The sequence below is a fragment of the Rattus norvegicus genome, chromosome 2 (genome assembly GCF_036323735.1).
Source record: "Rattus norvegicus strain BN/NHsdMcwi chromosome 2, GRCr8, whole genome shotgun sequence".
NCBI lineage: Eukaryota > Metazoa > Chordata > Mammalia > Rodentia > Muridae > Rattus > Rattus norvegicus.
Genome location: NC_086020.1, coordinates 215,499,483 through 215,524,676, shown reverse-complemented (window position 1 = coordinate 215,524,676; position 25,194 = coordinate 215,499,483). Strand labels below are relative to the sequence as shown.

At 39.2% G+C, this 25,194-nt stretch overlaps 1 protein-coding gene across 2 annotated transcripts; it reads left to right on the top strand.

The window, feature by feature from the left end:
- Positions 1–482: 482 nt before the first annotated feature.
- Arhgap20l1 (Rho GTPase activating protein 20 like 1) lies at positions 483–8,809 on the top strand. Of its 2 annotated transcripts, NM_001402543.1 has the most exons (6): positions 524–637; positions 1,869–2,053; positions 3,247–3,396; positions 6,575–6,616; positions 7,232–7,326; positions 8,723–8,809. In NM_001402543.1, coding segments are annotated over exons 2-6 (438 nt in total). In that variant the 5' UTR covers positions 524–637; positions 1,869–1,904; the 3' UTR covers positions 8,725–8,809. The 2 variants fall into 2 exon arrangements, with proteins under 2 accessions (XP_063137737.1, NP_001389472.1); XM_063281667.1 differs by having other exon boundaries at positions 483–637; positions 7,232–8,809.
- Positions 8,810–25,194: the final 16,385 nt, after the last annotated feature.

The window sequence follows — 25,194 nt, the reverse complement described above, 5'->3', positions numbered from 1 at the left end:
GTAGCACTTGGGAATGGGACCCCTTTGAATTGAATAAGGTTTCTTTTCTTCTGGATCTTGTGTTAAGCTTTATCTTTTTCAGAGATAAAGACTAGTCTCTTCTACTCTGCTTGACTTCCCATCTCATTGGGTGCTCTCTCAGAAGCTCCCATTTGAAAGGTGACAGTTCACTGTGACCTGACATTATCAAAACTGCTCTTACCAGGTGTCAAATCATTTAATCAAACATCACTTACCATTCTAGCCATCACAACAGGGATTACCACACTATAATCTGTACCGGATTACGAGACTGCACTAGAGTTTGGAGATAAGGTTTACTATTGATTTGAATCACTATAAACATTGAGAGAATCTGTGCTACTCCTTTGACTACTGTGAATCTCAAAATTTCTCAAACATAATTTTTATTAAGCCAAAATTCAATGGAAATGAAAGAAATGTGACGCCTTTTCAGTTACAACATGAAGCTTAGAACCATGACATCACTTTGGTCTGTCACCATGACTACTGCAGAACTCTCACACTTCAGCAGTTGGTCTGCCAACTGCTGTAGTTGTCTTTGATGTTTAGTGCCAAGGAAGAAGTAGAGTTTCAAGTCCTTTGAAAGACTACCCGGTCCAGGATCCCTGTGAAGGTATTCTCCTTTCAACACCCATTTTCAACCTGAGGAGAACCTGGTGGTTTAAGGAAGAGTTTTTATTTGTTTCCTTCAGAGCACGTGAACTAACTCTTAACATCACCACTGGCCTCATGAAATGTAACTCCTGTTTATAATGTTCAGTGCTGTTCAACTCAAGAAGGCAACATTTATTCTGTTAGGGAGACATGCTCAGGGCTACAAGTCAGATAAATATCTAGGGGAACATCTGAGTTATGAGAGCAGTTTTATGTTCTTTCCTATCTAGTAGTTTTCCTTATTGTGACAATAGACTCTGGTTGACAAAAGATCAAATTTCAAGAAATATATTAAGATGTCTTCTGTTTCCAGAAATAGTTTGATGTTTCAAATGTTACTTGATTTTTCATAACATCTGTTTTCAAAATCTGGATAGAATTGAATTTCCTGTAATGGTTACTTATCTGTGTTGTCAAATAACCTGAAACCAAATTAGAACTATTTCACAATCACCCTACCAATGTCTTACATGTGTACAGATGTCCCCCTTTACCTTTACTTTCACTGGTTATTCGTAACTTAACTTATAAAAACTACTGCCTCTATCTGTCTCCTTTGAAAGCTATGGCTTGTGATTGGGCAGAGTAAACCTTTGTTCATGTAAATATTGAGTTTATAGATATAAATTAGAAAAAAAAACTCCACGATCTTGATTTTATTTCCTTTAAACTTACTTAAGACAATAGACAAAGTAATGGATTTTACTGTAGTATTTTTTGATATATAAAGCTTATTTTGTTATTTAACCCCATTCAATGTGTCAGACCATTTAAATCAGTAATAATTCAAAGGCAGGCTTCATGTGAAATTTAGTAGATCTTCCTAATATTTTAATTTAAATATTAATAGATCAGTAAACCCATGAGTTTTCAGACTTCAAAATCTACTATATCACCATCACCAGGGTTTGGAGATTTAAAGACACACTGTATAGACAGAAAGATCTTCTCAGTAATGAGTTTCATTATGGTATTTTGATACATTGATCTAATTTTATTTTATTTCTATTCACCTCCATTCAATACACACACACACACACACACACACACACACGCACACACGCACACACGCACACACAGTAGTGGAGATTGGCTTTAACAATTGAGACTGTTTTAATTTCATGTCAACCTTTACATTTATCATGTAAAATGTATTCCATAAACTATCTACTGATTATCTGTTCTGTTAGTGTTTGGCCTGTACCAGGAAAAAGCTTTCTCCTCACATGGAAACCCACGGTGAGAAAGCGACACTATTTCATGGCGTACGTGGAAGCTTGCTGCTCGAAGGGCCCGTGGAATTCAGAAGAGGCTGGAGGAAAAAGAAGCGCCATCTCTTCTTGTTGAATGATCTTTTGGTTGTGTCTAATAATGTGTATGTATTTATATAATCCTTTTCTCCTTGGGAAAGGTGACCATTTCACCAGTCCATAACTGTACAATAATATAAAGGGTTTTTTTTTTTGTTTTTTGGTTTTTTTTTTCTGGCAAGCAATTTGTCCCTGCTTCTTCAATAAGAATTAGTGAAAGGTCTATTTTGCTGTCCACTCCTGTGGAGAATACGATCAAGAATAAAGAAAGCGCCAGGCATGTTGGCAAATGCCAATAATCCCATCACATTTCTGGCTGATTGAGGGAAATTCCAAGTTTCAGGAACTCATTACCTATATAAAAACATTTTTTCTCCAAATTAAATATCGCTAAATATGACTGACAGGTACCCTCTTGTATTTGAATAAAAATGTATGCTACATAGACGTAAAGGCTGCAAGTCACTCCACTTGTAATAAAAACAAAGACTAAATCCAGTATAAAAGGTAACAGCTCTGGCAAGGAAAGAAAAGGAAGTAGAGAAAGATTGGAGACTTACTCCACCGAATTCATGTCAGCAGACGCTGTGAGAAGTGGGTGAGAACCGCAGGGCCCTGGCCATATCGAGCTGCGGCTGGCAGTTGGGCAGCCTAGGTCACGGTCTAGACCATTGCTCTAGTTTATTGACTGCTTTCAGAGTTGCCTCAACTGCAAAGTAGGTCTGGAGAAGATGAGTTTGTGCAGTTATTTGAGGAATGCAGCATTCAATGACCTTAGAATATATGAAATATTTCCTAGCATGTGGCTGCTGCTCAGAATTGTTATGGGATGGGACAGCTGTCTCTTGCTTTTATATAACTTTCGTGGTTTGGCTTATAAGAAAGGAGGACATCATAGACCTTCGGGAAATAATGAGGAGAATTGCTGACGTGGAATGTCTAGCCTCACACATGTGGAGTCTAAAATCTTCACCTTTTAAAAATACACAGTACTGTAATCTTAAACACTTTTATGTTGTAAAATACTAGACAATCTCTGGCTTTTTGTGGTGATGGAAAAGTATATTTAGTTTGAATCTGATATAAACTTTCCTAGCTGCAAGCTTTGTTGGGAGCCATCTACCTTCAGATGAGCTGTGCCTGGATGATAGAGACGGATGGGTGGCCCTCTGCTCTGAAGAGGAAGAGTGGTATTGCCGTGAGCAGTTCCACCTACATTGCAAAGCAAGCTAATAGAGCTGTTTGATTCCCTTCCTAGACACAAGAAGAAGTTTAAGATAAAATATATCATCCCACTGAGTTACCTCTGGATTTGTGACTATGCAGACCTTGTGGGAGGAGACAACAGGACTGCCTCCAAGTCCATCTTCCTTTGCTGGCCCATGGAAAATTTTGTGGCCACCTTCTGGTAAGACCTAAAGCTTGGACCTCCATTAACAAGCTGCAGGCTGTGGAAATCCAGGGTCAGCTTCACACTCTTTAGCAAACAAGGAACCTATAGTTTTTTGTTTTTTTTTTTTAAAGAATCTGTTTTTAGGCGATTGTGTATAAACTGTTGAGTTTTCCTGGCCTGTGTTGACACTTGTTTCCCCTCTACCTCCCACGACGCTGGTTTTTGCATATTAATGTGTATAAATGGATCAACAGTGGGCAGGCTGGGAGAGATTCCTTATATTTTTATCAGCAGGGTTTGAAAACAGTTGTACAAGGTGTGAAAGGTGGGGGCTGCTAAGGTGCTGTAAAGGTTGTGGGCTGTATGGATTTACTCCATGGTCCTCATCTCACAGTGGTCTGCTATTATGGGAGCTCTAAAGCTACATGAGTTTAATCTTTCTTTTCCAGTGATGTTGGGAAGTCCAAGTTAGTTTTACAAATTTATGTTTATTCCCAAATGGATTTTTCTAAAGAATAGTATTGAATTAAGAAAATAATTACATTCCCAAGTGCTCAGACTCTTGAATGCTTGTGTAGCAGTTTATCAAGTTTCATGTCATCAGACAGGATCAGCGCTGCTGTCATCAGACGGGATCAGAGCTGGGCTTTGCTGGGCTTTGTTGAGTTTTTCTGCATGCATCCTTAGGTGGACTGAGGAAAGGGATTCTGGCTGGGCACCCTGAACCTCCTGAGTGGGTCTTTTGGATGCAAACTGACTCGCTAACTCTACCCAACTCTGTGTTTCAAGCACACATCAGCTTTTATATTTGTTATTTACATAAAGAGTTCTTCGTGTGCACGTGGTATCCTCCTCCCCTCCTTCCTCCACCCAAACCTCCAGCATCACCACAGAGCCAAACCAGCTAGCAAAGATACCTCTGTGTTTACTGAACTTTGCGTAGTTTGTGACTCTGTAAATGACATAGGGTATCCATTTCCACAGCATTTCAGAAAGAAGTTTATGCTTGTCATTCTCCTAATATCTACTTTCTAAAAACCCATTGGCTAACTCATTGTAGATAATCCATTATTGCCACTTGTCCCAGGCTGCATAGGAGAGGAAGTATTTTTAATTAAGGATATATGAAATCTTTCTTGAGAGCATTTCTATGAAGCTTTTTTAATGAAGGAGGTAAAATTTGAAATTATTCCTACACAATTTAGAATATAATTAGCATTCAGTTAAATGTGTCCTAGGAATTTTTAGGCATGCAAACCACCAAATGCCTCTGAGGCTTCAGCTATGTCTGTTTTATAATTCCATGTTACTAAATGTGCTATGCAGGTCTATATGCAGGTTAGGGCCATAGGAATTTCCAGCGTTTCTAATGTAGCTGGTTACAAACACAATACCGGTAGGAAGTGTGGGAGCAGTTAATGGTAGACTCAGTAAATTGCCACTCCTTGGAGGAAGAAGCTGCCCATGATTCCATGGGAAGTTACAATGAATTTCCATGTGACTGTAGCCTCAGTCCTGGGTGTAGCACCCAGATTAAAAAAAAATCTGTGCATCAATATTGTTAAAAGCATGAATCATAATTTTCTAAAAGATGGAAATATCACAAATATTGAAACAAAGGACTGGAAGAGCTTGAAGGGACTCGAGACCCCATATGAACAACAATGCCAACCAACCAGAGTTTCCAGGGACTAAACCACTACCTAAAGACTATACATGGACTGACCCTGGAATCTGACCTCATAGGTAGCAATGAATATCCTAGTAAGAGCACCAGTGGAAGGGGAAGCCCTTGTTCCTGCCAAGACTGAACTCCCAGTGAACGTGATTGTTGGGGGGAGGGCGGTAATGAGGGGAGGACGAGGATGGGAAGCCCATATAGAAGGGGAGGGAGAAGGGTTAGAGGGATGTTGGCCCGGAAACCGGGAAGGGGAATAACAATCAAAATGTAAATAAGAAATACTCAAGTTAATAAAGATGGGAAAAAAAGAAGAAGAAGAAGAAGAGGAGGAGGAGGAGGAGGAGGAGGAGGAGGAGGAGGAGGAGGAGGAGGAGGAGAAGAAGAAGAAGAAGAAGAAGAAGAAGAAGAAGAAGAAGAAGAAGAAGAAGAAGAAGAAGAAGAAGAAGAAGAAGAAGAAGAAGAAAGAAGAAGAAAGAAGAAGGAGAAGAAGGAGAAGTAGGAGAAGAAGGAGAAGAAGAAGGAGGAGGAGGAGGAGGAGGAGGAGGAGGAGGAGGAGGAGAAGAAGAAGAAGAAGAAGAAGAAGAAGAAGAAGAAGAAGAAGAAGAAGAAGAAGAAGAAGAAGAAGAAGAAGAAGAAGAAGAAGAAGGAAGAAAGAAGAAAGAAGAAAGAAGAAAGAAGAAAGAAGAAGAAAGAAGAAGAAGAATAGAAGGAAAGGAAAACGCCCCCTGGTGTATGAGCCAGGATTTGCTGTTTGGATAAGAAAAGCGCGTTCTTCCATGAAATAATGCTGATGCTCACACCACCCTGCGAATGTGACCGATGTCGCTTGATGGAAACACTCAAGCTACATGCAATTTCATTAAGTGTCAGAAATGATGGTGAATACTTGGCTCTTTTAATTACAGTTCTAAATGCTACATGAAGAAGCAGAGGGCTTGTTAGGAGTTAGCGCTAAATGAATTGTTCGTTATGAGACTCTCGGAAATGAAAGCCTGTTTTCGTGAGAACTAAAGTCACATATTACAAATTCTGTAGTCTGCATAAGAAAATAAGTCACAGGATTCTTTTTTTTTTCCTTTATCGGTCTTCTTTAAGAATAGCTTGTGATTTCTCCAAATGTCAATTGCTTTGCATGTGATTTAATGTGAATAGGGACATGACTTCATATAAACCCAGCCTCAAGCTGTTTGGACACTGTAAGCCTTAATTACACATTTATACACAGGAAACTAAAGCTTAGGGCAGTTGATTGCCCAGACATCAACAAGGCTCTTGTTTCATAGTTACAGTCCGGTCTTTAAACTCCCAATCGGCCTTCACAGTAGTGAACTTTCTATCATATTAGGACACCAGTTAAAGAATTGGTCAATGAAAGCTCAATTTTGTAGAAGACACAAATTACACCTGTACCTCATTGGTAAAAACTGACTTATAATATTTTTATGTTTATTTTAAACATCTTAGCATAAATATTTCCCACATTCTAATTTTTTCTCACTTTTTAAATTACAGTACCAAGGAACAGAAAAAATGGTGGTGGTTTTTCCTCCAAAGGTATTTTCTAATGTTCATATATTAATTCCTTAGTGATAAAGGAATGGCAGTCTCTGCACACCAGTGACCCCAGAAAAGTGCACCATTTCTTAGTAAAATTGTCAGATGCATCCCTCCCCCCGGTGTGGCTTTACTAGATGTAAAGCCTGGTTGCTGCTATCTGTTCTCTAGTTAAAACGTACATTTTATCTATTACTTGAGGAGTTCTGGTTGACAAGATCATTGTTTTCTCTTCAGTCTACACATTAGAGTAAGCAGTTCTCCACTGACATATATCATTCCTTCCAGCAGAGTTACTCTATCATGCAAACTCAAAACATGTGATGCTTTCCGCCCTAGAAATTAGGAAGGCTTTTGGTTCTTTCCATGAAGAGCAAACTTCTGGTGTTGGGATTTGCTTCTTAAGCTCACATCGCATAGCCATGCCCTGCCTTCCGAACCACGTCTTTTTTGATGAAATATTCTTGGCATACTTCTCAATCCACACTTCATCACTGAGTTTACACACTTCCATTCACAAGAAAAGAGACGAAAATGTTAGCAATGATTCATTTGACAGTGAGCTACTAATTGCTTCCTGTTATTGTTCTGTGTGTTTGTGTTGCTTTTGAGCAGATACATCAATGAGGCCAAGATGAATGGCGAGAGTAAGAGTGCTGCACTGCAGATGGTCACAGAGGACATCCGACGCTGCACCAGCGCATGCGCCTGTAAGGCCAAAGAAGACAGTTAGGGTTCTTGACTAGGGGAGCAAGGTCAACAGAATGTATAAGAATGGGGGAATGAAGGGTGGTAGAGTAGGGGAGAGAGGCAAAAGAAGAAGCAGGAGAAAGGGAGGGAGATAGATTTCAGACACTACTGTGTGGAAAATGTAGATGTGTATGTCATGCATGCATATATGTGAAAAGGACTAGGAAGAATGACGGAAGAATAAATTGAGTTAGCTGCAGTTCTAAAAATGTAAGTAGTTCATATTAAATTTAAATTATTATAAACTGTTCTAAATTTAATTTACAAATTAAATATGTCTTATTTTTTATTCAAGTATAATTATAAATATGCAGGAGTTATGAGATAGGGAGACTACTATATACTATTAATTATACATATTTACATAGTTGGTGACATTTTTCAGTTTTACCTTTTCTTCTGCTATTTCTTTCTCTCTGACTCTCTGTACATTGTACATAAGTCAGGTGCATAATGATAGCTCTTTATTCTCATCTCCTCTTAAATATAAGGATAACTTATTATATAACTACCATTTGAGAATGTGTCTGTGCACGTGTGTGTGTGTCTGTGTGTGCATGTGTGTGCATGTGTGTGTCTGTGTGTGTACATGTGTGTGTCTATGTGTATATGTCTGTCTGTGTGCATGTATGTCTGTGTGTCTGTGTGCCTGTATGTGTCTATGTCTGTCTGTGTACATGTATATGTGTGTGTATATATGTGTATGTGTCTCTCTGTGTGTGCTTGTCTGTCTGTGTGCAGGTATGTGTGTGTATGTCTGTGTGTGTGTGTATGTGTGTGTTCACGCCTGTGCCAAGGCATCTGTGGATATTAGAGCACATTTTGGATTGACCTTTCTGTCCAAATTTGTTGAGGGATCTAACCTTAGTCAACAGGCTTGGTGAAGGATTCTATACCTGCTAATTCCTGATCTCAGCCAGAGAAAACTCCTCTATCCACATTCTGAGCATATGTCTAAGATGGACTACTTACTGATTGCTTTTACACAAGATATCACCTCTGCTCTTGAATTCTTTGATACTTCTTTTATTCTTGGGCCACAGTTAGTAATGTGAAATCAGTGTCAGGTGGCTCAGGTGACATTTTTGTAAAGAGCATTTGCTTGGGATATAGTACATTTATAGAAATAATCCTTAGCACTAAGATTCTCTCTCTCTCTCTCTCTCTCTCTCTCTCTCTCTCTCTCTCTCTCTCTCTCTCACACACACACACACACACACGGGAGGAGGTAGACACACACAGACAGGTGGGCATAGAGGGAGCTAAGGCCAGACACACAGAAAGGCAGAGATAAAGACTGATCAATTTATCCTAATCTAGACTTTTCCTTTATCTCCTTAAAAATCACACCTACAGAGACATCTGCTGCTGTCTTTGCCCAATCCAGAGGAAGACTCCCATTTATTCCCTCCAGGATAAATAAAATATTATTTGTGTTGAGAATTTGCTGTCTGGTTGTGTTTTGTGCCAACTCTGGAACCCCCAAATTTGGTGACATGACTCAGATTGTGACAGGACCCTGATCAGTTCTGCACTTTCCAGACCATCTAGTGCCTGCTCCCTTCACCCAACAGAGGCTAACTGGTGACTTTCCCCTTACTAGCCATCCAAAACCTTCTGTAGAACATTGGGTAATGACCCTTGAGCATCTGGCGTCCCAATCTGTGTTCTGGGAATGGGAAGCACACACCTGACTTTGACCTTCAGCAGCTCCTGTGGACTCCCTCAGATGGCTCCCAAGCCCATTCCTCTCAGTTTGGCTTGATGTTTTCCTTTCATGTTTGGGGGCTATACTTCTGGAATTCAGTGTCTGCCTTTAACTATCCAAAAATCCTCTCAAAGGTCCCTGGATTTCTCTTCAGACTATTATGTCACCCTCTTGGTGACAGAGCTTGGATGATGATCCTTCCCTCACAGGTACCTCCATACTGGCCACTCTCGACCATGAGGGATGATGCCCTTGACTACTCACTTTGTCTCCCAGTCACCATTAGCAAAAATATTCACTCCATCTTGACTAATATGCCTCTGCGATGTCTTCTAAAGACTCAGACTCACACCTAGCTCAAAAATGTCCCTTAAACTCCCTACATTAAAAGGAAATAAAATAAAATAAAAGACAACCTTTACAATTGTAATGGGCAAGGAATCATGGAAGATACCCCTCCTCCTTTCTGCCTTCCCTTTCCATAAATACCTTTATTTCTGCCCTTTTTATTTTTATTTTTACCTCAGCTCCAAGCATTCCCCTTATACTTTGTTTCTTGCCTCATGTTTCATTGGTCATCAAAATCTCCACTGTCACTGCTATGGCAACACAACTCTAGAAGTCCCCCATGGAGTCCCTGGCTGCACTGCTCTAGGAGCTTCCTGCTAGAGCTCACCTCTGGAGCTCCCTGCTCAGATAGCTCATGAAGCTTGCTGCTTGTACCTCCTGCCCCATTCTTTTACTAGGAAGAGATATTCTTTCCAAAGTTGGCACAGATTTTGACTTCTACTCCAAAAAAGCTCCCAAGGCACTTCAGCATCCTTATTTCTCCTTTTCTTAGCTCCAGTCTTAGCATTTTATTGCTGTGAAATGACAACTTTTTTTATTGGATTTTTTTTTTATATTTCAAATGTTATTCCCTTTCCCAGTTTCCTGCCCATAAGTCCCCTATTCTGTCTCCATCCCCTTCTTCTATAAGAGTGTACCCCCTTTCCAACCACCCCTACTTTCTGCCTCCCACTCTGACATTCCTCTATACTAGGGAGTCAAGCTTTGCCAGGACCAAGGGTTTCTCCTCCCATTGGTGTCCAACAAGGCCATCCTCTGCTACATATGCAGCTGGAGCCATGGGTCTGTCCATGTGTTCTCTGGGTAGTGGTTTAGTCCCTAGGAACTCTGGTTGGTTGGCATTCTTTTTCTTATGGGGTTGCAAGCCCCTTCAGCTCTTTCAATCCTTTCTCTAATTTCTCCAATGAGGATCCCGTTCTCAGTTCAATGGTTTGTTGCTAGCATTCGTCTCTGTATTTGACATGCTCTGGCACTGTCTCTCATGAGAGATCTATATCCGGTTCCTGTCAGCATACACTTCTTAGCTTTATAGTTTTGGTGGATATATATATATATATATATATATATATATATATATATATATATATATGTGTGTGTGTGTGTGTGTGTGTGTGTGTCTATATATGTATGTATATATGTATATATCATGCATGTATACATGTATATATGTATATATATGTATATGTATATGGGCTGTATACCCATGTAGGGCAGGCTTTGAATGGCCATTCCTTCCGTCTCTGCTCCAAAATTTGTCTTCATATCCCCTGCTATGAATATTTTTGTCCCCCCTTTTAAGAAGGACTGAAGCATCTGCACTTTGGTTGTTGTTCTTCTTAAGCTTCATGTCCCACAGCAACTCTTATAAAGGAAAACATGTAGTTGGATGGATCTGGCTTAAAGTTTCAGAGGGATGGTTTATTTATCATGGCAAGAAAGGTGACAGAGTTCAGGCAGACATGGTGCTGGAGAAGGAATTGAGAGTTCTGCAGGAAGTGAGCCGAGACGTACTTCTTCAATGAAGGCCACACCTATTCCAACACGGCCACACCTCCTGTTGCCTATGAGCCTAAGGGGACTATTTTCTTTCAAAGCACCAGAGCCTCCATTTGAACACTCAACTCTCCAAATTCCTCAAACCCCTCTTGCCTTCTGGCCACTTGTTTAGGCAATCTCATTATATGGTATGCTACCTCTTCATTCTAATCTCCTGTTACATTTAAAGAGCTTAAAGACCATTCTGCCTACATCTCAACTCCCAAACCCAACCCTTCCACCCTTTACCAGCTGCATAGACCACAAACCCGTTATTCCATCTCTGTTATCCACTCGCTGTTAAGCCCAACTATCCCATAATACCTGCTTCAGCACAGCACATCTTTAACTACCCACAGCACAGAATGCACTTTAATATCAAATCTGCTTACCTGGCTCTCACCCCTGCAGGTAAGTAAGACCTTTGTGTATAATCTAACCCAAATCTGAAATGTATTTCAGCAAACCAACCCACCTCCACTATACAACTCCCAGCTTTTCCTACTCATCAACTCATCAAGAATGAAGGTCTAAAATTGTGAGAAATCTAAGAAAATATGTAAATGCAAATTGTAAAGGTTAGAGGATGTAAAAACAAGTTGTGGGAACCTCGAAAGAGGAGATAAGATATGTGCTTTGGGTAAATTATATATAGAATCCTTTATAATAAAACTACAGCCCAGATAATTTTTTTTATCTTTAATAATATATCCCTTAACAATTTCATACATGTACACAATGCATTCTGCTCACCATCATCTCCTATTCAGGTGTCAAGAAAAACAAAATTATGACATTTTCAGGTAAGTGGATGGAACTAGAAACAATCACCCTGAGTGAAGAAATCAAAGAAACGACTAACTTTTAAACTTATTTTACTTCTGTTTTATTAATTTTAACTCAGCAGGATGGAGGTATGTTAGGAGAAGGGCTGAGGACAGCAAGAAAAGTTTCATCAATTACTGTTCAATGTCGTGTTTGAAGTCTTAGCTAGAGCAATAAGGTAACTGAAGGAGGTAAAAGGAACACAAGTAAGGATATGATTCTATATAAACAAGACCCTTAAAGACTGCACCAGAAAACTCCTATAGCAGACAAATACATTGAGCTAAACCAATTAATTTATAAATTCAATTTTAGGATCAACCCAGATGACAAAATAATATGACACACTAAGCAATGGAATGCACTATATACTTTGTATAACCATCAGTAATTTAAAATGACTACTTAGATATAAACACTTTTTAAATTCTTTGAAATTTTTGTCCAATGTATTTCATCACACTGAATGCCACCCTCCTAACTTTTCTAAAATCCACACCTGTTTATTAACCAACCCAACTTATGGGCTCTTTTCTCCTTTAAAACATGAAAATGTCAAACCTAATTTTATTGCCCATATACTTTTGGGTTTGGAGCCCTCTCCTGAAGAATGGTCCATCTATAAATAGCTACACCATTGAATATTATTGATTCTTACTCTTTTGTTAACTATCAATTGCCAATAACTCTTCATTTAAACAAGGAACTTCCTCACTACATCCATCATCCTTGAAGAGACCTTATCTGGAAACTTTAATTTGTAAGGTTATAGTACGTGTGTCAATAATTGTTCAGAGTTTCCATGTGCTAACTTCTGTATTGCACATAGAAAAGTAGTTGACATTTATGGCTAGTATTTCAAAGACTCTTACTCTTTGCACGTTTATCTCTGGTAGGTCTCTGTGTTAAACACTATCTACTGCCAAAAAAGAAGCATCTCTGACAAAGGTTGATCTATGAGTATGAGTATACATAATTCAGGGTTAGTTTGAAACTGTGTACATTTAGCAGATTAACGGTGGTTGCTTTTTCACTCACGGCCTCTGATATATATATATATATATATATATATATATATGTGTGTGTATGTATATATATATATGTGTATGTATATATATATATATATATATATATATATATATATATATCAAAAGTGATCTGGTATGGGTTTCATCTAGTCAATTGGATATTAAACACATTTTGCAAAGTTATTGATAAGACCCATGTCAGTCTTGCCACTATTGTTGAACTTCTAATGCCTTTCCAAACCACATTGTAGCTCACAAGATTATAACTGTGCAAGTCTGATTATTTTCTCCTCTGGAAGCATATTTACCACAATCTAGCCCTGTTAATGACTAGGAGACTATAAGAATGATTTTTCTATTTCTGTGAGTCAAGCATATAACAGCTCCAGTGTTAGATTCTAAACATCAAAGACTAGATGAGAAGCAAGATCAATGCAATGACCTATTGTTGATGGGGTTGTGGGAACTCATAGTCAAACAACTCTTTAAAAGGTAACCCATTTCTAGCACTAAGATTTTTATTTGTTAAGTTGGTTCGTCTAGAGGACCATCCTTAGAAAATGACACTGTAAAATATTTAACCTTGATTTTTTGGTATTTGAATGTTTATTTTAGGAAGTTTATATATTAATATGTCTTAAATGTATTATTTTTCAAACTAAAGTTAGTATTAGTTATCCTTGATTCTATTAACTGCCCTCTCACCCTTTTTCCACTTAAACTTGTGTGTGTGTGTGTGTGTGTGTGTGTGTGTGTGTGCGCACGCATCATTTTCTTTTCTGCCATTAAATCACCTTGTTCTGTATCTCCTTCCTTGAAAATTCTCCTTGATGACCTTTATTATTGTTCTGAGTCTATTCTAAATAAAATACACTCAATTAGAGTTTTGAATGACTAACTTATTCTTATATTCCATAGTCAGGATCCTATCTAATATCTTGAATATGCCCTAGGTTTATTTAAGGAACAAATCTCAGACACACCAAGAGAATAATTAAATATGGACATTTGGTGACACATCACCCATCTTCATCTTTGACATGACATCATTTTTAAATGATTAGAAATATGTAGCTCACTTAAGCAAGCATTATAGTAGTACAATGTAAAATCATTGTGAAAATTATGATTTTGATTATTCCACAGATTCAGAGAAAACAGAAAACTGCACTGTTTCTTAACCCAGATGGTTTCATGGGATTCCAGTACCTTCCATGACTACCTGCTGCTGGACACACCCACACCAGCCATAAGAGTTCTTTGGAAACTCTCTTATGATTATTTGTGAGGAAAACTATCTGCTTTGTCCAATTCTAATAAGCATTATTTTTTCTCCATCCATCCTCATGGCCATCTTGAGTCTTTGAATATCCATAGGAGGGGATATGGGGCACAGTTTAGAGCAGAGACTGAAGTAACAGCCATTCAGAGCCTGCTCCACATGTGGCCCATATATATACAGCCACCAAACTAGATAAGATGGATGAAGCTAAGGAGTACATGCTGACAGGAACTGGATATAGAGCTCTCCTGAGAGACACGGCCAGAGCATGTCAAATACAGAAGTGAATGTTAGCAGCAAACCACTGAACTGAAATCAGGACCCACATTGGAGGAATTAGACAAAGATTAAAAGAGCTGAAGGGGCTTACTACCCCATAAGAACAACAATGCCAACCAACCAGAGCTTCCAGGGACTAATCCACTACCCAAAGACTATATATGGGCTGACCCAGCACTCCAACTGCATATGTAGCAGAGGATGGCCTTATTGGGCACCAATGGAAGGAGAAGCCCTTGGTCCTGCCAAAGTTGGATCCCCAGTGCAAGGGAATGTCAGACAGGGGTAGAAAGGAGCGGCGGTTGGGGAGAGGAACATCCTTATAGAAGAAGGAGTGGGGATAGTGGCTTATGGACAGGGAACCAGGAAAGGGAATAACATTTGAAATGTAAATAAAGAGATATCCAATAAAAAATTTCTTATGTAATTAATTCCCTGGGTGACCGATTATTAGAAAAACCATCACTAGGGTTGAGGAAGCTAGTAAATATTACTTGTTAAAATAATGCCATATTGTTTTGGTAAATCATAGAAACCAGAACAGGAGAATAAATTCTAGTCTTTTTCTACTGGTTTCAGAAATGATCCACATTTACTTGCTGTGTGAGTGTAGTGTGCTCAGTAGGTGTGACACTCTCAAACATCTCTGCCTCACATCCCTCTTCTAATTTATTCTTCAGCTGCACACTGGTGTCAGACCTAGTTTTATGGTTTTATTACATTATAGTCTGACCATTCATATAATCTAAGTATCTGGCATGTTTGAAATCTAAGGGCCTAAATATAAAATGTTTTTCTTTACTAATAATTAATCCTATAATCCTAACAAGATTTTACAAAGCATGACATTTGTTTTGGCTTATACTATTATGAAGAAGTTATTAAATTATCAGTGGAAACACTGAATGTCCAACATCCTCACTATAAGGATACTTATATTGCATTGGAAGAAATTTATCATATCAGGTACAAGAATGATATTACAACATATGTTGAATACTTTATAAAAGTTGACAGTAACCATGAAAGTCTTAACCCTGTCCCTGCTAATTACATAAGCAAAAACCTCAGTCTGATTGTTTATAGTACCCAGTCTTACATGGTAAATCACTGGCAGAATAGATTTCAGTTCCCATGAGTTCCTGACAGGACCAGTTACATTCTATATAAAAACACTGACATGAAGACAATAGAAGCAAATGAATGGCTCACACAGAATAATTTATTTAGAAAAAGATCTTTGTGAACACTGATTTAAATTTTATATGTAAGGATTATATATTGGAAGTGAGTTGGATCATAATAAATTAAAGGCAAAAATTCAGTAAGAAATTAGAACTACACAGTGGGGAAAGGCATTCATAGGAAAGAACAGTGAAGTAAGAGGAAACATTGTCAGGAGCATCGAGCCAGAGATTGAGTTAAGATCATTAAATCACAGCAGAAGAAAACCTGATTCAAACACGTCCGCAGTTGTCAGGGTGATGCATTGGAGTGGAGGGGGAAAGAACGTACAAGTAGAGAAGGAAGATCCAGTTCTACATCTCTTCCTTCCTATAGCTCTACCTCTGTCCCTTGTGAGCCATTGATCTTCTCAAGACTCACACCGGTGCTCTGCAAGTGTAGATCCTAAATGAGATGCACTTATCTTGCTCTCACGCAGGGTATACTCTTTATTATCATTGGAAAGGGACCAGAAGTGAAGGGAATCTTCATAAATGCAGCCAATATGGCATCATGAGAAACCCTTAAAACAAAACTAGACTCTGGAGAAGAAGTGAACTTGAGTAAAGAATCAATCCTTCCTGTAGCATCAGTCTTCGAGGTAGAGAAAACTCAAGCATCGCCCACAGTCATCATCTCCCAGAAGCTGTGCGAAGCATTTCCTTCTTTATGATTACTTGAGAATGAGAACAGGCACGGCATGTGTTACTTCTCTATTAATGCGTTAGGACACCATCATCAAGGCAGATTACAGAAGGAAGCATTTACTTTGGCTTAGTTCCAGAGAGATAAGTGTCCACCATGAAAGCAGAATGGCAGGAGGAGCAGAGGATCACATCTGTAACCTCAAACTTGAAGCAGAGTTAGGAAACTGGAAGTCAGATGAGGCTACGAACTCTCAGTGTCATAAGCCTCGGCCAAGGCTGTTATCACTTTCCAAACACGGTGTCACCTAATAGAGCTCCGAGCATTCAGTTGCTTTTGTAGTTTAAGGATCCAATGATATTCGCATTCCTCTATGAACAACCCAATTAACATCTTGAGAACAATAGCCTACTGTCTGGAATACTTATTTTTATGTTAGTTAATTATGGTTTATGAGATTAAATACCATGAATAAGTTCATTTTTTATTTTAGTTCCAGAGGGATAAAAGAACATCCAACCAGCAGGCAGACACTCCTATTGGCAAGAGCAAGAAGCCTGGCAGAGACGGTTTATAGGAAGTGGGACAAGGCCATGAAATCTCAAACCTGGACCCCATCATGCACTTCCTCCAACAAGCTTTACCAACTTCCTAAAGAGTATTAACATCTGAGGATCATGTATTCAAAGATCAGAACTCATGGGGGCACTACAGTCATCATAGATTAAGAAAAATCTATGTGGCTTAAGCATTGGTCACATGATGGTAATTACATGAGTCATTCTTTGAGGTTAAGAACTATGCACATGAGATCCCACTTACTTTGTGATCTCATACTTCTCTTAATTTCACTCTGAAACTATTTAGTTATGAGAATACCAAAATAACTAATAATAAAATGTTATTTACATTTTAAACTTCTGTTATATACCTAAGACACTCATCCTGCTGATTTTCATTTCAACACTGTTCTCATCATGAAAGCAACACTTCCAACACTACAGATTTAAATTTAGTAAATACTAATAGAAATTTGACATATAAAATCGACTCAGTAGAGCATTGAGAGTTCCAGGCCATTCACAATTCCTGTCCCAATAGCCAAACACCTTTAATTTAAATGTGCCCTACCTCTCAACACTGCCTGCTCTATTTCACCCGCACCACTTCTCCAGTTTTTTGTTAGTATTGGCCATACCACACCCACAATCAGACTCATGAAACTCAAAAAGATCCTTGTGGTAGACAGGAAGTGGTCTATCTTGTTTCTTCTAGATCACGTGACCTTCTTCTTAACTCAGCACTGGTCTCATGAAAAGAACCTCATATTAATAAAGTTCATCACCTCAAGAAAACAGGCTTTCTGCTGTCAGGGAAACAAACCCCTGGGCTACATGGGAGGAAAGTAGTTGTAAGTCTATAAAGCTATGTCTAGCTTAGGAGAGAGGACTTATGCTCAGCTGAACTCAGTTGCTTTACCCATCGTGAGCATGAAGACATATTATATAGTGGTCAGACCTCAGGCAAACATCTGTCAGCTTTGCGATTTTCAAAACATCCATTCCTCAAATTTTGAGCATTGCTTTAGCTAAGATGGGGATGGCTTTTCCAAAACGTCCTGATTTCCATGACTTGTTATATAATATAAAGCCAAATCTGAATCCCTCTGGCCTTCATTTGGATACGTGCTATGTTATGCCAGTATATGAGTACCACTATTGCATCTTTAAAGGACACCTTGCCATATGTCCATTGCGAAAATGAAGATTGTCATGGATGGACAGGACCATTGATTGTTCCCATCTGTCAGTGGCTTAAAAGGTATGGTCTGATTCTAGAAATGTTAAACCACTGGAAAAGGGGTTTCAGGTCAGATTGATATTGAGTTTTCAGAGTTCTGTCTCTATTATGTGGTTTCTTTAGCATTGAGAGCTTACCTTCAACCTCTTGAGAGGAGCTGAGGACCAAACCCAGGGCCTTGCGCTTGCTAGTCAAGTGCTCTACCACTGAGCTAAATCCCCAACCCCAACAACCTTCTTTGTATTAGAGTCCTTTGTCTTACTCTGAGAAGCTACTATCCCATTATATAATGAGCATGGCCTTTTCATTATCCGTTCATCAGCTGAAAGGCATTCTGGTTATTTCTATTTCCCAGCTATTGGATATGGAGCAGTAGTGAACATCACTGAGTAAATGTCTGAGGAGCAAGACCTGGATCCTTTGGGAATATACCACGGAGATGTACAGCTAGGTCACATGGAAGACATTTTGAGCTCGTTGAGATGTCTCCAGAATGATGTCCAGTGTGGCTTCTCAAGTTTATATTCTTAACAACAGTGAGTAAGAATTGCACATTCCCCTCATTTTTTGTAAGCATGACACATTGGTTGTTTAGTTAACCTTAGCCATTCAGAGCAGAGTGAGATGAAATCTCAAAGACAATCGGAATTGCTAAGGATGATGAACCCTTTCTGAAATATCTCTTAATCAAGACTATCTTAACCTAGTTTTCTAGGTTATGAGAGGTATGTAATATAAAACTAGACATTTTAAAATCAGAATAATATGTGCATACGTTTATGTACAGAACACAAATATACACACACGTGCATGCCCACTTAGCATGTTTACTGTAACAGATCCTGAAATTAAAACATATATTTAGTTAGATTTAGAAAATTGAACTTATGAGTTTAGCTTCATGTGGCTCTTCAAATGTCTTATAAAATTTTAAGGGGAGTGCTAAGTTTCTCTCCTTTTTATTTTTGAGGAAGGGTGCCCTTTCCAAGGGCAGAGGGTATTAAGGGTTAGAAAGATGAGAAGGACTAGGGAGCATGATGGGAAATTCACAAAAATCAATGCCAAGTTTAAATAATTTTGAAGTGTTGAATTCTACCAGCTTTGTTAGTGCTTGACCTATAGTAGAAAAAGTCTTATTTTCTGAGGTAGACACTCTAAATCAAAAAGTCATAGGTGAGGAAATTAAAAATAAACCCCTGATGTCCCATGGACCAATAGAACTTAATGATACAGAGATAGTCAGAAGTGACATCTTTACCTGCTCAGATATTTCTTGGTTGTGATGAATAATTGGTATGTATTTACTTCAGACTCCTGATTATCACAGGCTGCAATATCCAGCTGTTATTGTAAGAAATCACAGGTGGCATTTTAAAAAATCCTTTTTATTTTTTAATTTTTTTGACAGATACTTTTCTATTTATTTTTTTATTTTTTTATTATATATTTATTTACTTACATTTCATAGGTTATTCCCCTTCCCAGTTTCCTGTCCATAAGCCCCCATTCCCTCCCCTCCCCCTACCCCATATGGGTATTCCTCCTATACATCCCCCTTATTGCCCTCGCCCATATTCCCCTGCACTGGGGGTCCAACCTTGGCAAGGCCAAGGACTTTCCATTCCACTGGTGCCCCAACAAGGCTATTCTCTGCTACCTATGCAGTTGGAGCCCTGGGTCAGTCCATGCATAGTCTTTCGGTAGTGGTTTAGCCCCTGGAAGCTCTGGTTGGTTGGCATTGTTGTTTTTATGGGGTAGCAAGCTCTTTCAGCTCTTTCAATCTTTCTTCTAATTCCCCCCAAGGGGGTCCTATTCTCAGTTCGGTGGTTTGCTGCTAGCATTCACCTCTGTATTGGATGCGCTCTGGATGTGTTTCTCAGGAGAAGTTAAGGAAATGACACCCTTCACAATAGTCCCAAATAACATAATTTTTAATTTCTTTCTTCCTTTCTTTCTTTTCTTTCTTTCTTTCTTTCTTTCTTTCTTTCTTTCTTTCTTTCTTTCTTTCTCTTTCTTTCTTTCTTCCTTTCTCTCTCTCTCTCTCTCTCTCTCTCTCTTTCTTTCTTTCCTTCCTTCTGTCTTTCTTTCTTCAGTATTTTTTTCAAGGTCCTATTTAGCCCAAGCCATGATAGACAATAAAGTCAAGAATCTACAGAAACAGCCATGTTTGACAACATATACGAGTAAGCCCAACATGTTGGGTTGCTATCATCATGGCCAACTAGAACTGGTTATTATGAGGGAAGAAACAGATGTGTAAGTTGGAAGAAAATGTTTGAGAATAAAATTTCATAGTACATTTTGCAATTTTTCTCATTAATTTTAAATTTTATTTATTTACTTTACATCTTTATTGCAGCTTCTCCTTCCTCTTCTTTTCTCAGCCCCTCCCTCTCTCCCTTCCTCCCTGAGGTCTATTCTCTCAAAAAAGGGGAAGTCTCCCATGGAAACCATGGAGTCAACCCACCTTGACATATCAAGTTTAAGTAGAACTGGGCACATCTCCTATTGAGGCTAGACATGGCCATCCAGTTAGGGGGAAGGGGTCCAAAAGCAGGCAACAGAGTCATAGAATGACCCTGTTCCTGCTGTTAGGGATCCTACATGGGAATCAAGTTGCACATCTGTTATGTAAGTGTAGGGGTACTAGGTCCATCAATCATATGCATGTTCTTTGGTTGTTGGTTCAGTCTCTGTGAGCCCCTATGTGCCCAGATTAATAATTCTGTAGGTTTTTTTGTGGTGTCCTTGACCCCTCTGACTCAATTCTTTTCCTCTTACACTAGATTTTCCAAGCTCCACTTAATGTTTGCCTATAGGTCTCTGCATCTGTTTTCATTAGCTGCTTGGTGAAGCCACTCAAATGACTGGTATGCTGACCTACTCTTGTCTGTAGGTATAACAGATATTACTAATAGTGTCAGAAATGGGCTCTCTCTAATGGCACAGATCTCAAGTTGGGCCAGTTATTGGCTGCTCATTCCCTCACTGTCTGCCCCTTCTTGATCCCTGCACCTCTTACAGGCTAGAAAAATTGTGGGTCAAAGGTTTTATACTCGTGTTGTTATCCCCTTCTCTCCACTGAAAGTCTTGCCTGATTACAGGAGGTGGCAGTTTAATGTTCCATATGCCCTATTTCTAGGAGTCTTCGCTAGTAGGGTCACCCTCAGAGATCCTGGGAGTTTCCACTGTCTAATATTTCTAGCTTGACCAGAGATATATAAACACACTGATTCCAGTTCTCATTCCCAGTTCTCTCTCCAGCCATCCTCCCCACACTTGATCCTTCCTGTTCCCCTCCTTACCTCCCTCCCATCCAGTTCCCTCTGTCCATCCACCACATATGAGTATTTTACTTTCCCTTCTTAGTGAGATTCAAGCATTGTCTCTTGGCTCCTCATTGTTATTTAGCTTCCTTGGGTCTGTGAATTGTAGCATGTTTGACCTGTACTTTATGGATATTCTCCACTTATAAGTGAGGACTTACCAAGTCATTCTGAGCCTGGGCTTCCTCATTCAGGATGATCTTTATCTAGTTTCACCTATTTCCCTGCAAATTTCACTATGTCCTTGTTTTTAATAGTTGAGTAGTATTCCACTGTGCAAATGTACCACATTTTCTTTATCTATTCTTCACTTGAGGGACATGTAGGTTGTCTCCAGTTTCTGGTTATTACAAAGAAAGCTCTTATGAACATAGTTGAGCCAGTATTCTTGTGGTGTGGTGGAATGTCTTTTGGGTATATGCCCGGGAATATGGCTTGGTTTTGAGGTAGAAATATTGCCTATTTTCAAGGTAGCCTATAGATTTAAAAAGCTCCCAAGTTCATGGACTTCATCCATAAACTCCAGATATAAAAGGACAATCACAGTGGAAATGAGGATGGGCCTGGGGAAAAGAGGAGGCAGGTGCTGGATGAATGAGAGAATTGCTTCACAGACACACCTGCCCTCTGAAACAGGAACTTTTGAAGGTACATGAAGAGGTAGACGGTACTAGCATTCCTGAGCTGCGGCGGGCTATTAACCTCTCGGAGCTGTTTGGTCTATTAGCCATTCTCAACATTCTTCAGCCCCAAAGTGGGGTTAATATTGTCTGCTATTTTTGTGCCGTTGAGGTTGTTTAAAATTGACTATCTACTGCTGGGCATAGGGCCTGTTCTTTTTTTCCCCCATTTTTTAATTGAATATTTTCTTTATCCACATTTCAAATATTATTCCCCTTCCCCATTTCCCCACCAAAAACCCCATCTCATTCCCCTAGCCCCTGCCTCCATGAGGGTGAATCGCCACTCACTCCTTTCGCCTCCCCACCCTGGCATACTGGGATACTAGGGCATCAAACCTTCACAGGACAAAGGGTCTCTCCTCCATTGATGCCCAATAAGGACATCTTCTGCTACAAATGCAGCTAGAGACATAGGTTGCTCCATGTGTACTCTTAGTGGTTTAGTCCCTGGGAGCTCTGGGGTGTCTGGTTGATTGATAATGTTGTTCTTCCTATGAGGTTGCAAATCTCCCCCTCAGTTACCTCAGTCCTTTCTATAACTCCTCAACTGGGGACCCCATTCTCAATCCAATGGTTACTGCGAGCATCTGCCTCTGTATCTGTCAGGGTTTGACAAAGCCTCTCAGGAGACAGCTCTACCAGGGTCCTGTCAACATGCACCTCTTGGCATGACCAATAGTGACTGGGTTTGGTGTCTGTATATGGGATAGATCCCCAGGTGGGACCATTCTCTGGATGGCCTTTCCTTCAGTCTCTGTTCCACACTTTGTCTCCGTATTTCCTCCCATGAGTATACCAGCAGCACTTACACTGGTCTCCACATGAAGAACATTCCCATGTATTCTATCAACTTTATTCACCTCATTTCTCTGCCCAGATCTCAGGCCTTATCACAGAGTTGCATCAGCTAACACAAATGTTTCAGTGTTTGTAACCTTACTAAGGCCCACCTCTGCTGTTGACTTGAGGAGCACATTTCCAGAGCTTCTTGGGAAGAAATTCATGCTTGTGTCATTCTCTGAAACTTTTCTGTTTCATATCCTGTTTCTATGATATTACTATAATTGCTTATTTTTCCACAAGTCTGAACAGGATGTGAAGAAGCCAACATATCATATATAAGCTGAAGATGTTTGGAGTGTTTATTGAGAAATCTCTAGGAGTCTTTTTGTAATGAATAGTTGAAATATAGATGTCCTCTCTGTATGCTAGGTTGGTTATAAAGACATGTAACTGAACACCATACATTTGTAACAGTGTGTGTAACCCATTGCATTTCATCTTTGTCATTATTTCCTTTATATAATTTATTATGAGAAATCAAAGTGGTATCCACATACATATGCAGGTTAGGAGTCATGTGGGTGGCCAATTCTTCAAACAATTGGTTCCCTAGTATAGTTCTCATAAGATATGGAGGCACAGTTAGTGATAAAAAAAAGACATGATTTCTTCCTCAGGAAAAGGAAAATATAGTAGTTCTACAAGACGTCCAACAGCAGACCTGTGAGACTCAGTAGCTCCAGTCCTAGTTGTAATATCATGGACAGTGACAACACACAACCACACAAACAAACATCTGTGCATTATTTTCAGAAATGATATTAATAACTGACAAAGTGCATAGAAACAAAAATACCCAGATATTTAATGAACAAAATAAATTAAATACCCTCAGCAGAGTGTTCAATTTTAAGTTTCTAGGATGATCTAATGCAAGCAATAGCACTTTTGCATATATAAGTCCCTTTTGTTGGTAAGGGCACTTTAAGGCTGCATTATCCCTTTTGTCTATTGTGAAAATGAGATTTGCAGTTGTTGCCTTGAATCAAACAGACACAGTCGATGATGTGCCACTCTATAGTCTACTTCCTATCACTCTGTAGTCCCATACACAATAGCAGGTCTATTAGAATTCCAGGTATGTGGAGGACACTACTCAACAATTTTTAATGATGGATTTGATATGCAATTTTAATTAAAACATGTGACTAGGGCCATTCTGTTTCTCAGAATCCAATACATGATGCCTGAATTGACTAGTAGATAGTAACTATGTTTGAAAGAGAGCATAGATTTAGTCCTCTTCATTCATTCATTCATTCATTCATTTCTTTAAATTTATTAGTGTATAAATGTGTATGTTTGTGTGTGTGTGTATGAAAGTGTGTATGCACCCATGTATTTGAGGGTACACTGGTTAGTTATATAAAGCAAGACCATGATTTTAATGAATAATCAAAGATTATTAAATGCATCATTTAACAATAATACCTTTTGATACATATTTTTGTCTCCTCTGTGAACTCTAACATAATTCAATAGATACTAAATAATTTATATTTGCTTGTTCCATATGGATCTCAGAGCTGTGGTGAATACTTCTACTGTGGAAGTTGTTTTCTGCTTCTGACCTGTTTTCTAGCTTATGTACTTATCTATTTGGTCTTAGGGTTTCCCTTCCTGATTGTTGTGAAAAGACACTGTGACCAAGGCAACTCGTATAAAGGCAAACATTTAACTGAGGCTGGCATTCAGTTTCAGAAGCTCAGTCCAATATCATCAAAGTAGGAAGCATGGCGTCATACAGGCAGACATGGTGCTGGAGAAGGAGCTGAGGATTCTGCATTTTCATCCAGAGGCAGACAGGAAGAGACTCACTTCTTCAGCCATCCAGGAAAAGGCTCTTTTCTGTACTGAGCAGTACTTGAACACCAGGAGACCTCAGAGTCCACCTATACAGTGACATCCTTCCTCTGACAAAGCTACACCTCGAATAGTGCCACTTCCCATGAGCCATGTCTATTCAAACCACCATACACTCTCTCTGAAGAACAGAGGTTCTCTCAGTGGTAATTAGATCCTTATTTTATGCTCCAGTTTCCTCCAGGTCTCCCTGGCCTTGTCTATTGTTGCTCAGGGCTGAGTAAGATACATGGCCTTTCAGGGTTCACTTTTCTCCCTTATAGTCAAGGTAGAAATGCGCCTGCTGAGGAAATATTTGTCTAGGCAGGAACACAGGATGGCAAAGCTGGATGTTCTTCAGAGTTTAAGGAAGTGAGTTCCAGGACAGCCAGAGCTGCACATGAAATCCTGTCTTAAAACAACAACAACAACAAAACAACAAAAATCAAAATCAAAGCC

Bases quoted from the DNA above. Each gene is read 5' to 3' on its own strand.
- Arhgap20l1 (XM_063281667.1), top strand. From the start codon at position 1,905: ATGGAAACCCACGGTGAGAAAGCGACACTATTTCATGGCGTACGTGGA. The intron at 2,054-3,246 runs GTATGTATTTAT...TTCCCTTCCTAG, and splicing joins TTGGTTGTGTCTAATAATGT to ACACAAGAAGAAGTTTAAGA. The intron at 6,617-7,231 runs GTATTTTCTAAT...GCTTTTGAGCAG, and splicing joins TGGTGGTTTTTCCTCCAAAG to ATACATCAATGAGGCCAAGA.